This window comes from Procambarus clarkii, chromosome 71 (assembly GCF_040958095.1).
Source record: "Procambarus clarkii isolate CNS0578487 chromosome 71, FALCON_Pclarkii_2.0, whole genome shotgun sequence".
Classification (NCBI taxonomy): domain Eukaryota; kingdom Metazoa; phylum Arthropoda; class Malacostraca; order Decapoda; family Cambaridae; genus Procambarus; species Procambarus clarkii.
Window position 1 is genome coordinate 11781959 of NC_091220.1, and position 12540 is coordinate 11794498.

Genomic DNA, 12540 nt, shown 5'->3' on the forward strand with positions numbered 1-12540 from the left:
CTTCCTAGAAGGTTGTAACAGATCCCATGAGCACTACACCAGAAACAAATACCTATTTGATATTCCTAGAGTACGACTTAGTCAAACTAGAAATGCTCTACAAATCAAGGGACCCAGAATGTGGAATGACCTTCCCAATCATGTTAAAGACTGTACCTCTCTCAACCAGTTTAAGAGTAAAACTAAGTACTACCTAATTAACTCCCTGTAACCTATCTTACTTCCTAAATGTCAACCCATGTCTGCTATTTTTTTTAACAATGCTGTTTGTTCACCAAGTTGTACAATTGATGATTTCTGCCATGTTCTCTCCCCCCCCCCATTTTTTTTATTTTTTATTCCTTTTTTCAGAACAATTTATACCTAATCCCAATTACTATTAAGTTGGTTTGTTTTCTTCCCCCACACCTTGCCCGAAACGCTATGCCTCCTATGTTGGCTTTAGGTATTGGATTTATAGATAGACCTAGAACATACAACATTATGTTTGTAAATCAACTATGTATGTACTTTCCTGAATAAAATTTACTTTACTTTACTAGGTAAGAGAATGAAGACGAGGGAGTTAGCTGAGGGACGAGCGGTGCATCCTCCCACGCTGAGCTCCTGAGGGCAACTGAGGGCCGGGAGCCAGCCACGGTTGCCAGATCTAAATTGCTGAAAGTAGCGAGTTGACGGCCTAAAAGTAGCGAATTTGTAATAAGAGTAGCCCAATTTTTTTTAGTGAATGATATGGGTTTCAAAGTAATATATTTTGTTATATAGAGTACACTACACGATGTTAATTGTTTTATTAATATTATTTCTGCACGTACACACACCCCATACTCTTGGTGTCTTATTCCTCCATTATCAGAAAATAACCGCTGCATTATGTAGGAATGCGGAGGAATTTCTGATGGAGGAGAAAGACAGTTGCGCAGCGCGTTCCGCGGCGCAGCGCCGTGGGAGCCTATATAAAGAAGAGAGGAGAAGTCCCGCCGGACCATCTCCCGGACCAAATGGTCCGGGAGATGTCTCCCGGACCAAATGGTGACCAGATGGTGCGCCCAAGAGGTTGGGCACCATTCCTTTCCCCCGTTCCATCCCAAATCCGTATCCTGACCCCTTCCGAGTGCTATATAGTCGTAATGGCTTGGCGCTTTCACTTGATAGTTCCCCCCCCCCTGAATAATATTACAAGAGCAGTATTTACGGGCTATTCATGCCCGTGCCACCTCTTGGGTGGCTTAATCTTCATCAATCGAGAGCAGTACGTCCTAACCAGACATTATATGATGATATCCTCAACAGTTGATAAATAAAAGTAATTGCGGAACTCAAGTTATCTAATACATATCATAAATGGTATAAAACCTTATCATAAGCCAAGGGATTTGTAGATCAGTATTTAAAGGGAATTCGGAAGTAATAATAATACAGCTGATGCCATCTGTCGGCAGAAGAGAACACTATCAACTGGCTGGTCAACAGTGGCCATAAGATACAGGTTACGCCATCTGTTGACATCAAATTACACTTATACAAATCATCCTACAAAATACAACTAACGCCATCTGTTGCTTTTCCAACGCACTATAAATAGCCAAACAGTAACCCATAAGGCAGGTTGTTGTGCTCGGGTAGGAAGTTCCAAGCTCCGCCCACAAGTGGTATGGGGTGCATAATAAAAAAAATAGTGGCATATCATTGGTAGAAACTCTTTGTTGCCATTCACACAACAGCCAATCACAGGAAGGAATCAGCTATAGGTGCCATCCACTTAGTAAATCATCTTAGTTCAGCCCACCAGTCCTGCTTATGGAATTTTGCTTTAATTCCATAACTTACACTGTAAGTTATAGTTATATAAGTTATAGTTATATATAGTTATATGTAAGTTATAGGTACATACACTGTACCTATTGATAATCTTCAAATTTTCTTACAATGTGCCTATTAATATTCTTCAAATTTTGCTATAAATTATCTACTTAAAATTATTTTTTAGATTAAGGACGTGCCCGAAATGCTGTGCATTTTAGTAGCTTTGCAAAAATTAAAAATATCCATGCGGGTACAGTACTCTCATGAACCCAATGTACCTTCTTGTACATATAAATAAATAAAATAAAATAAAAATATAAATAGGAGCTGCCTCATATGTGCAAATAGGCCTTATACTGTATATAGTTTCCTTTCATTATGGTCTTAAATTTTTTATATAATTCATTGTCAGGGGACAGGCTGCCAGAGTGTATTTATACACATTAGTTCCCCGTAAAGTCAAAATACTGATCCCCGGCCCCGCCCAAGATGCAACCCAACAACAAGTTGACTAATTCCTGGGTATCTACTTACTGCTAAGTGAACAGGTGTATTTGATTAGAAATGTACCTCTGTCAATGCATTTCTATCCTGCCCGGGGGATTCGAACCCGGAATTCTCTATTGTGAGTCGTGAACAAACCCAACTGTACTACCAAGACCCTTTCCCCTTATTTCCATTTTACCAGTCTATATTTTCTGACAACTACATAATCTGCATATGTCAAATTTTGAATACTGCTATTTACTCCTATCAACACTAAATCCACATAGTTCTTTAATTTTCTTACCTTGATCTCCCATATGACTGCATCCTCATATTCTTTACTGTACATTGAACAGACATATTATTATAAAACCCGGGTAAACTTCTAGAGTAAACAAATCACTTAGTTACACCAATATCTCTTGCACAAGCACCACTTCCTTTACCCCAGTTCTACCAACTACAAATTTCATTTGGGAGTAAAAAATGCAATGTCAGTGATGTTCCTTTTATTGATACAATAACACTTCATTGTGTCAGCATATTTTTGTACTTTTTTCATTGCTCATGTGTTTTTGTATTTTTATTACTTGCAGTTAATGATTTAAGTGAAACTATTTACAGGGTGATGGATAATCCAAGGAGGTCAGTCAGCATCAGAGGTCCACAAAGTCAAATACAGTTCTTTTAACATTATCATGAACTCTTGGCTGCCAGTAATAATTATTATTTAGCGAATGGATGAATCCCAAAGAATGGCCATGCTTTTGAAAGATAATGTATCTTTCAAATGAGATAAGCATGCATAACCAGAAGTATGATAATATGAAGAGAACTGATGGATATCCTGGGAAGGCAAAGGTCATCAACAGATTTAGACATTGTTTTATGAAATCACAACCAAATTAATCATACAAATGTACAATGCATTAGAATGAACATGATAAGTAGGATGGTTTTATTGTTATTTAATTTTGAAAATGTTGTCTAAGAGTATCTTCTGTCATGGAATAGAAGTCAATATCATCAAGGCTTGGGTCATCACCCATGTATTCAGGCACACCATCATTACACTTCTGACATTCACACTCTACGATGTTGTTATAGACAGGACTGAAGGTTACTCCCGAGTCACATCTCAACTGGACTCTTATCTTTTCCATCCTGGAAGCTTTACAGCAGAAGCATGTCGAGATATGATTTGCTTGTCGACCTGAAAAAAATAATTCATTACATAAACTAAAATATTAGTCTGAATATTAGATATTAAACATGCTACGCCTTGATCTGGAGTGTAGCCAACAGATTGGAATATGAATAACAAACCTCCAGGGAAAACAGAGTGTATAGGAGCTAACGTAACCCTCATCTTCCCTCAGTTGTTAATATCAATGATTGAATGAAGTGTTGAAATTGTGAATTTCAACGAACATAATTATAAATAAATACTCATGGAGAGAGCAAGCATACTAATTCTTGACAAAAATGTAAATGTGTTCACTAGCCAGGAGAGGCAGATTTACTAGCCAGTAGAAGTGATTTATTATGCAGGAGATGCTGATTTACTAGCCAGAAGTAGCTCAATTAGCCAGTGGAGGTGGATCAACTAGCCAGTAGAGATAGATTTACTAGCAATAGAGGTACAGTAATTTACTAGCCACTAGATGCAGATTTACTAAACAATAGAAGTGGATTCACTAGCTGGTAGAGGTGATTTACTAGCCACAGACATGGATTTGCTAGGCTGTAAGGAAGAGGTCTTTTTTGGAAGAATGTGTTAGTGTTGACAACTGGACTGTGTGCGTTTGTAAGGTAAAGACATTTAGAAGTGCCACCAGTGCAGTGGCTAGTCCTGCACATGAGCAGCCAGTGCAGTGGCTAGTCCTGCACATGAGCAGCCAGTGCAGTGGCTAGTCCTGCACATGAGCAGCCAGTGCAGTGGCTAGTCCTGCACATGAGCAGCCAGTGCAGTGGCTAGTCCTGCACATGAGCAGCCAGTGCAGTGGCTAGTCCTGCACATGAGCAGTACATTGTCAGTGTGAGGAGGTTCTCCCTCTTAAATAATATAAACACCAATTCAAAGAAGGAAATAAATCATATCAAGTACATTCAGTTATTGAAAATAAGTGTATAAATCAATGTTAAATGTAGGAAACCAGTTTGGAACTCAATGAGACAAATAAATAAATAAATTGAGGATATGATTTGAAAGAAACATTATTGGTGCACTGGTGGTTGGAGAGAGAAGCATGCTGGTGATTCGTTCACTTGGCTAGCGATAATTACCCAACACAAAGCTTCTATTAGAACAATCTCTAACTCTGGCCCCAGACAGCACTCGGTACCCTTACTCAAATCTCTGAATATATTAGATATTAAGTCAATGCACATCCTCTCATGTGTACTCTATATATATAAAACTCTGAATTGTAATGTCAATCCTGACCATAAAAGCTTCTTAGAAGGTTGTAACAGAACCCATGGGCACCACACCAGAAACAAATACCTATTTGATATTCCAAGAGTACGACTTAATCAAACTAGAAATGCTCTACAAATCAAGGGACCCAGAATGTGGAATGACCTTCCCAATCATGTCAAAGGCTATACCTCTCTTAACCAGTTTAAGATGTAAACTAAGTACTACCTAATTAACTCCATGTAACCTTCCTTACCCCTTAATGTCAACCCATGTCTTACAACTTTTAAACAATGCTATTTGCTGACTAGCTTGTATATTGGCTATTTTCTACCATGTTCCCCCCCCTTTTTTATCTTTTATTTAATTTTTTTTCAATGCAATTTATACTTTAAGCTCAATTACTATTAAGTTTTAGTCAGTGTTCCCCCCCCCCACCTCACCTTGCCCTGAAAATCTATGCATAATAGTGGCTTTAGGTATTGTATGTACTAGCTCTATCTATAAATCAATCAGAATGTTTGTAACTGCATCTATGTATGTACTTTTCCTAAATAAAATATTATTATTATTATTATTATTATTATTATTATTATTATAGTAGAGAGAACCGGCCGACGTCCAGAGATGCTCAGCGGTTTTCAACATTATGTAAAGTGCAGTGACGTGAATTTTGTGGTGCTATTGTTATTGTTATAGTTAGGTGTAGAATTTATATATACAAGTTGTGTACACGTCCCCAGTGTTCAGCTGGTATCATGTGTTTCATCCGTCTATCCTAGAGTGAGGTATTGTTGACCACATGTTCTGTGTTCTACCAATCATTGTCATGATATTTAGGTGTTAACTAGTAAGACCTTTATGTTATCATATATGGAATTTGCAATTAAAATTGTAAGAAGATTGTAAAGTAACGTAACTACTTTAAGTCCCGGTTTTAGTGGGACCAGTATTTAAAGTAATTCTTATGATTAATTCTTTTCACATGTTCTGTGAAATTATCTCCACCGTTTTAATAGTTATCTTGCAAAGTAACTTTAAGCTCCAGAAATAAACCTTGTGAAGTAACTTTATGAACTAGAAATAAAACCCTTTGTAGAGATACGACACTATCATTTTCCCTGTTTGTTACCTTAACATTGGTTGGCCCGAACTTGGGACGAAGAGTGTCTGCCCAGGTATGTTTATGTACTGGATTACTGTCAGTGTTATGATAGAGCATACATTAGGGACCTTTCTTTTTCTAGTAAGTCTATCTTGCAGTAAATATGGGTTTTGATTGTTCATACTCTAGGGTATGGCTTAGAAACTTGTGCCCCTTATAGGGCACTAGAATTGGAGTTACTAGCAAGTAGAGGTGGATTTACTAACTAGTATAGATGATTTACTAGCCAGTAGAGGTGGATTTACTAACTAATAGAGATGATTTACTAGCCAGTAGAGGTGGATTTACTAACTAGTAGAGATGATTTACTAGCCAGTAGAAACACCTTTGAAGTGACTAATAACAAACTACCCAGGGCGAGGCCCACCACAAGCGAGGATGACCTCTAAAGGGATGATCTCTGAACACTCCATGGAAGGAAACCCTAGCAGTGCAAGGAGAGCACTGAAACAGTGCCCAAGGAAGAGGGCCCTGAGCACATGCAGCTCCAAGTGCTACACTCCTGGTTCATGCTACACTAAAGTGCACAAAAAACAGTCACTAAGACAAAACACCACACAGCTAAACGCAGGACACAGGCGCCAGAGCGATAGAGAGGGCACCATGCACTTATTATGTCAGAAATTGAACTGAGGATGGAGCACCTGGCTGTCTCCCTCTCCCCATACGAGGGGGAAAAGGAGGTGGGGCGAACGAGCTGATGCTAGTTTCATGAAGTTATGATCGTCTGTTTACAGCTTTTGGGAAGTTCTTTTTGCAGTTTTGAGACTACAGTTTTGTGTCTAGCCAAGCAGTGGTCTGTTTTATTTTATTATTTTATGGGTGCTCTTCCTGGTGATGGCAAACATGAATAATAATAATATCAGTCTCCGTGGTGAAGTGGTAAGACACTCGCCTGGCATTCCGCGAGCGCTATGTCATGGGTTCGTATCCTGGCCGGGGAGGATTTACTGGGCACAAATCCTTAACTGTAGCCTCTGTTTAACTCAACAGTAAAATGGGTACTTGGTTGTAAAAACAATTCTTCGTGGGGGTCGTATTCCAGGGACCATAGGATTAAGAACTTGCCCGAAACATTACGCGTACTAGTGGCTGTACAAGAATGTAAAAACTCTTGTATATATCTCTGAGAGGGGGCCAGATTTTGTCTTGTGGTCCCCGGGTGGTGAAATAGAACTCTGTGACTGATGGCACCCAGTAGTATAGCATTATCAGTGATAGTAGCTTCAGGGAGCCACAAGGGGCTCCCACAGAAAGATATTGTAGATCACTTATTTAAGTTATTTAAGCTACTAACCTTGGCCTTGGAACATTGTGAAGGAATCACAGTGCCCAGAACACTGCCTGAAGTCTGGCACTGGGGCAGGGTTTTTACATGTTCCCACATGTCTTGTTGAGATTTGGAAGATGCCTATAGTTTCATGGGCAGGCATGGGCTTTGGTTTGCAGTCTCCTGAATAGTATAAATAAAGGCAAAAAATTAATAAGTTACAATTTTCAGGTTATTTTGAGTAACATCAAGGAAAATCTTAAAGGAAAAATAAATATTTTTAAAGAAAGTTGATACTTTAGAATTACAGTAGAATTAGTATATTCAAAATTAAAGCATTCGCTATAATTTTTGTCTAAATTCCAGAAACAGTCCAGTATTGCCCAGGACCTTGCTGCTCCTTTACCACTACTGTGCTCTTATAAAACAAATAAGATTCATATGTTTACTATTGTTAACTCTTCATTTTAAACAAATAGAACTAATTTCTAATCTAACACATTTCTTAATTACATAAAATATATTAATTATTTTGTTAGAGGACTAATAAAAACATGATAGTAATGAAGTACTGTACTTGCAATTATTCCAACCCATCCTCCAACACTGACATAACTTACAGCCACTCTTGGTGAAACACAACATTGGACGGTTATATATAAAAAGTGTAATTTCTATTATTGGAATACTCCAAATGGTCTAGGAAAGTTTAGGTTTAGTTGTTGTCTTTTTCCTCATGCCCTCTACAAAATTAATGCTGTAGTACAAAGTGAAGTTTTGGGGGTCCAACAATACATTTTGTGTAAGTTTGGCCAATAGTTGCTGTAGGTACTATCATGTGGGGATGACAGGATGATTATTTACACCCTCCTAACTGCCTCTGCTTAGCCCTGTTCACTTCTATTTCTTGTGCGTTATTCATATTTTGAGGTTATCTTGAGATGATTTCGGGGCTTTTAGTGTCCCCGCGGCCAGGTCCTCGACCAGACCTCCACCCCCAGGAAGCAGCCCGTGACAGCTGACTAACACCCAGGTACCTATTTTACTGCTAGATAACAGGGGTATAGGGTGAAAGAAACTCTGCCCATTGTTTCTCGCCGGCGCCCGGGATCGAACCCGGGACCACAGGATCACAAGTCCAGCGTGCTGTCCGCTTGGCCAACCGGCTCCCTTTAAGAAGCATTTTTCTAACTCATGATGTCCCATATTCTTGACCTTCCTCTTCTCCTAACTCAGAGTTGCTTAACTACACTCTTCACCACTATCACCATCCAGTCCTTCAATATGGCCATACCATCTGAGTGCACACCCATTAATGTAATGAGTCACACATGTATGAACTCTACATCTGTCCATAATATGATTATTCTTCATTCCCTCTATCCTCCTAAGACTATGAATGATTCTTAGAGTGTCCATCTCTACTAATATAACTAAATTTGCCATGCTCATGCCACACCAGCACTTCTCCCTCCCATAAAGCCTTCCAGCTAAATCCCTCTATATTGTAAATATCCACATCAGGATTTTAATTGCACTTGCCACTTTCCTTTCTTGGCTCACTCTACCCTAAACCTCACTTGAACAAATTTCCATTTTGTCAGTCATAAACCCTAGGTAATTAAACTCATCATCAGTTTCTAGCATTTTTTCAATTATCTGATTTCACAAAGAATGTCTTTCCATTAATTCAAAATTAGCTACTTTCACTTTTGGCAGTAATTTTTCACATACAAGTACTAACTGTACTATGCATATCTCTCTCATTCTTTAACAGAAATCTTCATATGCTTAGTTCATGCATACATTGTATGTTAGGTTTATATTGACGTCCCCCCACCTCCCAAGGTTGAATTATTGACCATTCCCAGGATGCAACCCCACAACAAGCTACCTCCTGGGTACCTATTTACTGCTAGGTGCACAGGGGCATTAGGGGGATAAGAAACGTGCCCAACCATTTCTGTCCTGCCGAGTTGATAAATAAACCCGATTGTACTACTGGCACTCTCAATAAATAGGTGGTGCCTCATATGGGTTAATAGGCCCATATATGAATGGGTGGATATAAATAGGAGTTGCCTCATCCAGGCCAGTAGGTCTTCTGCAGTTCCTTTAATATATTCAAATGATGATTACGATGGTTGACCTGTTATTCAGGGTACAGTACTTCATTACAACCATGAAGACTTGTGAAAACCATATGAGCCTAATCACTATACTGTACATATGTATTTATAATGGAATTTCATACCATGACGAATACCGCATTGGCAATCGCCACGAAAAATCAACACATTTGCACGGTAAGGTAATCATGAACCAATAGCAGGAGTTTCTTTTTGTGTCATGGTAAACTCCACTACATCCATATAGGGCTATTATTGCTCTATAATAGGGTCCCAGTAGTACAGTTAGGTTCGTTCTTAACACACAATCGAGAATTCTGGGTTCGAATCCTGGGCAGGACAGAAATGGTTGGGCACATTTCCTTTCAACTAATGCGTCTGTTCACCTAGCAGCAAGTAGGTACTCAGGAGTTAGTCAGAATGTTGTGAGGTTGCATCCTGAGTGGGGTCAGTAATTTGACCTTGGGGGGAAGGGAGGTACCTTGATAAAAGACTAACATGTATGAATACACTCTGGCTTCCTGTCCCCCAACACAGTGAATTATTATATCAATATTTGCATCATTGATGTAAAACTCTGACAATAATATTTTAAATCAGAGTATGATAAGAACCGCATTACCCCATGAAACGACATGTGACGATAACCACAATGTAAGGGCTAAAATTAGTTATTGTTAAAGTTTATGTAATGAGGATTGTGTGTTGATGTGCACTATTCAGATAAGGAAGTAAAATTAGGAAAATATTAACTTACAGAATGACAATTACTTACTTTTTTCTTGTCTGGTAATGTTGCACAATTTACAACAGCCTAATTCATCCATAAAAATCTCCTCCTCAGGACACTCAGGGTCAAAGTACGGACATTCCTTTTTGGCAGCAATAGTGGTGAGAACCTCATTACGGGCCTCACAACTGTACTCATAACAAACATCTCCGTGACTTTCCCAGCGTTCACCAATGGAGTAAGATCTGCCATCATCAACACAGTGTGTCTTGACACATTTACCACAACAATCATTGCTGGAAATAAGAGACATAAATCATTCATTAGATATGGGCCATCATTTATTTCAGCCATCTTCCATTGCTGAGCTGAATTGTAAAAATATTTACCAGAGAGCCACCATCACTATTGGCTTAGGTTGGCACAGGAATCTGGTGACTCATAAAATGTCCCTTTATTATTCATAAAGAGTTTTTCAGCAAAATTTTTAACTGGAGTTAAAAAATTTTAATTTTTAACTAAAATTTTAACAAATGTCTTAACATTTGTGACTTCAGAAGGTAGGCAAATAAAACCAGCATTGAATATAAGGAAGCGGCGTTTTCTAGGGTGAGCCTCGGAGGTTCCCAGGAGCTATCGGGCTAATGTGTGATATACTAGACCGGAACATTAGTCCATGAAGTTCGATCTACCAGGGACCATAAGCCAGAACTTGGCCTCTTCAGAACGGTTGCAGGAAGCAATGGGCCTGGAAAAATCCCCCTGTGGTTGGGGTTTTTCCTTATCTGTCATCGACCGGGGTTAGGCACCCAGAAAGGTATGCATAATTCAGTAGCTTTAGGCATCGCTCAGTAGCTTTCAACTCTGCCATGGCATTAGGTACATTAGAGTACATGGCAAAAGGCAGTCTGCTGATTTATCACGGGGGCCTAGTGGGGAACCACCAAAATAATTGGGGGGAGGGGGTCAATAATAACCAAGGGCAGACCCCCCCCCCCCACACCAGGCAAAAAAAAAAAAAAAAAAAAAAAAAAAAAAAAAAAAATCTCCCCAAAAAGCACATCCCCAGGAGGAACAGAACCGGCTACTGTGTATAATGGTAGACAAGCTGCACGGTACCTTGCGCGCCCCTACCAGTGACGATACTACCTCCTACCCAAGGTCAAACAGCGGCAATGAAAACCCCAGCTGACCCCAAGGGCAGGCAATCACTGAGCAGCAAAAGATCCCTACGGAGGTAGTTCCTGAACGATTTGTGGAAGGTAACCCCAAGCCTTAAAGGCAGTACTTACAGGGCACCTAGGAAAGATGGCCTTAGGTGCATGCAGCCCCAGTACGTCTTGAATTACTTCTGGCTCACACACCACCACACAGCAGAACACCACCACAAGGCACAGCACTGATCAAAGACATGAGCCAGAGTCAAACGACCACCACTCAACACATCAGCCTCAGAACTGGGGTTGGATAGCTGGCACAAGGGGTCTGGTGCTTCCCCTTCCCCCTCCCTGGGAGGGGGAACGGCTGGGCTGATATTGGCATGGTGGCAGTTGTAACGTCATGCTTGCTTGTTTTTAGATTTGGGAGTTCTTCTTGCCTAGTTTGGCTTTAGGTAGCAATTTTGTAACCAGGGTGGAGTGTGTTTTGGGATGCCTACCTTTCTGGATGCCTAACCCGATTGATGGCAAACATGGAATGCTCCCAACCACGTGGGGGTTTCTATAAGCCATTACTCCTCGTGCCTCTGAGGGGGTCAAGTTCTGGCTCGTGGTCCCCAGTAGGCAAGAACTCCATCGAATAGACCGATGCCACGGTGTAATACATATATAGGCCATACATAGGCCAGTTCCTTGGCCCATACCTAGACAAGAGACTCAAACTTCAGCACTCACATTCAACACATAACTAAAAAGGTTTCTAAAACAGTTGGTATACTCTCTAAGATCAGATATTATGTACCCTACTCTGCTCTCCTCTCACTCTATTATGCACTTATCTATCCCTATCTTACTTATGGTATCTGTGCATTGGGGTTCAATCTCTGCAAACTACCTCAAGCCCATCATCACCCAGCAGAAATCTGCTATCAGGATAATAACAAACTCTGCTTTCAGACAACACACAGCTTCCCTGTTTAAATCCCTAAACATGCTAAACATAAATTCACTCCATACATTCTCTTGTGTTAATTACATTTATAAAACCCTTTTTTTAAGTGCAAACCCTGTTCCAAAACTCTTCCTGGACAGATGTAATAGAACACAATCACCACACCAGACATAAATATCTCTTTGATATCCTCAGAGTCAAACTAAATCTGTGTAAATACTATGCAAATAAAGGGACCTAGTCTATAGAACTCCCTATTGAACTGAAAAGCTGTCCAACTTTTGCCTTATTCAAATATAAAACCAAAAAGTACCTAATTTCATCTTCATAGTCTTCTACCTAGAGCTTTATCTTCACACTGTTTCTAGTGCTACCCAATCCCCCATTCTTTGTACCTAAGCCAGATTCTTCACCATTGTAATCTTA

General features: G+C 39.7%; 1 protein-coding gene across 1 annotated transcript in view; it reads right to left on the bottom strand.

Annotated features, from left to right (window-relative positions):
* Positions 1-2786: 2786 nt before the first annotated feature.
* Positions 2787-12540, bottom strand: part of LOC123745535 (hemocytin) — a 316051-nt gene continuing 306297 nt past the window's right edge. The window contains exons 96-98 of the mRNA XM_045726144.2: positions 10051-10301; positions 7174-7329; positions 2787-3505 (exon numbers count right to left, since the gene is read on the bottom strand). Coding sequence (XP_045582100.2) covers positions 3261-3505; positions 7174-7329; positions 10051-10301 — 652 coding nt within the window. The 3' untranslated portion in view covers positions 2787-3260. The remainder of the gene's footprint in view (positions 3506-7173; positions 7330-10050; positions 10302-12540) is intronic.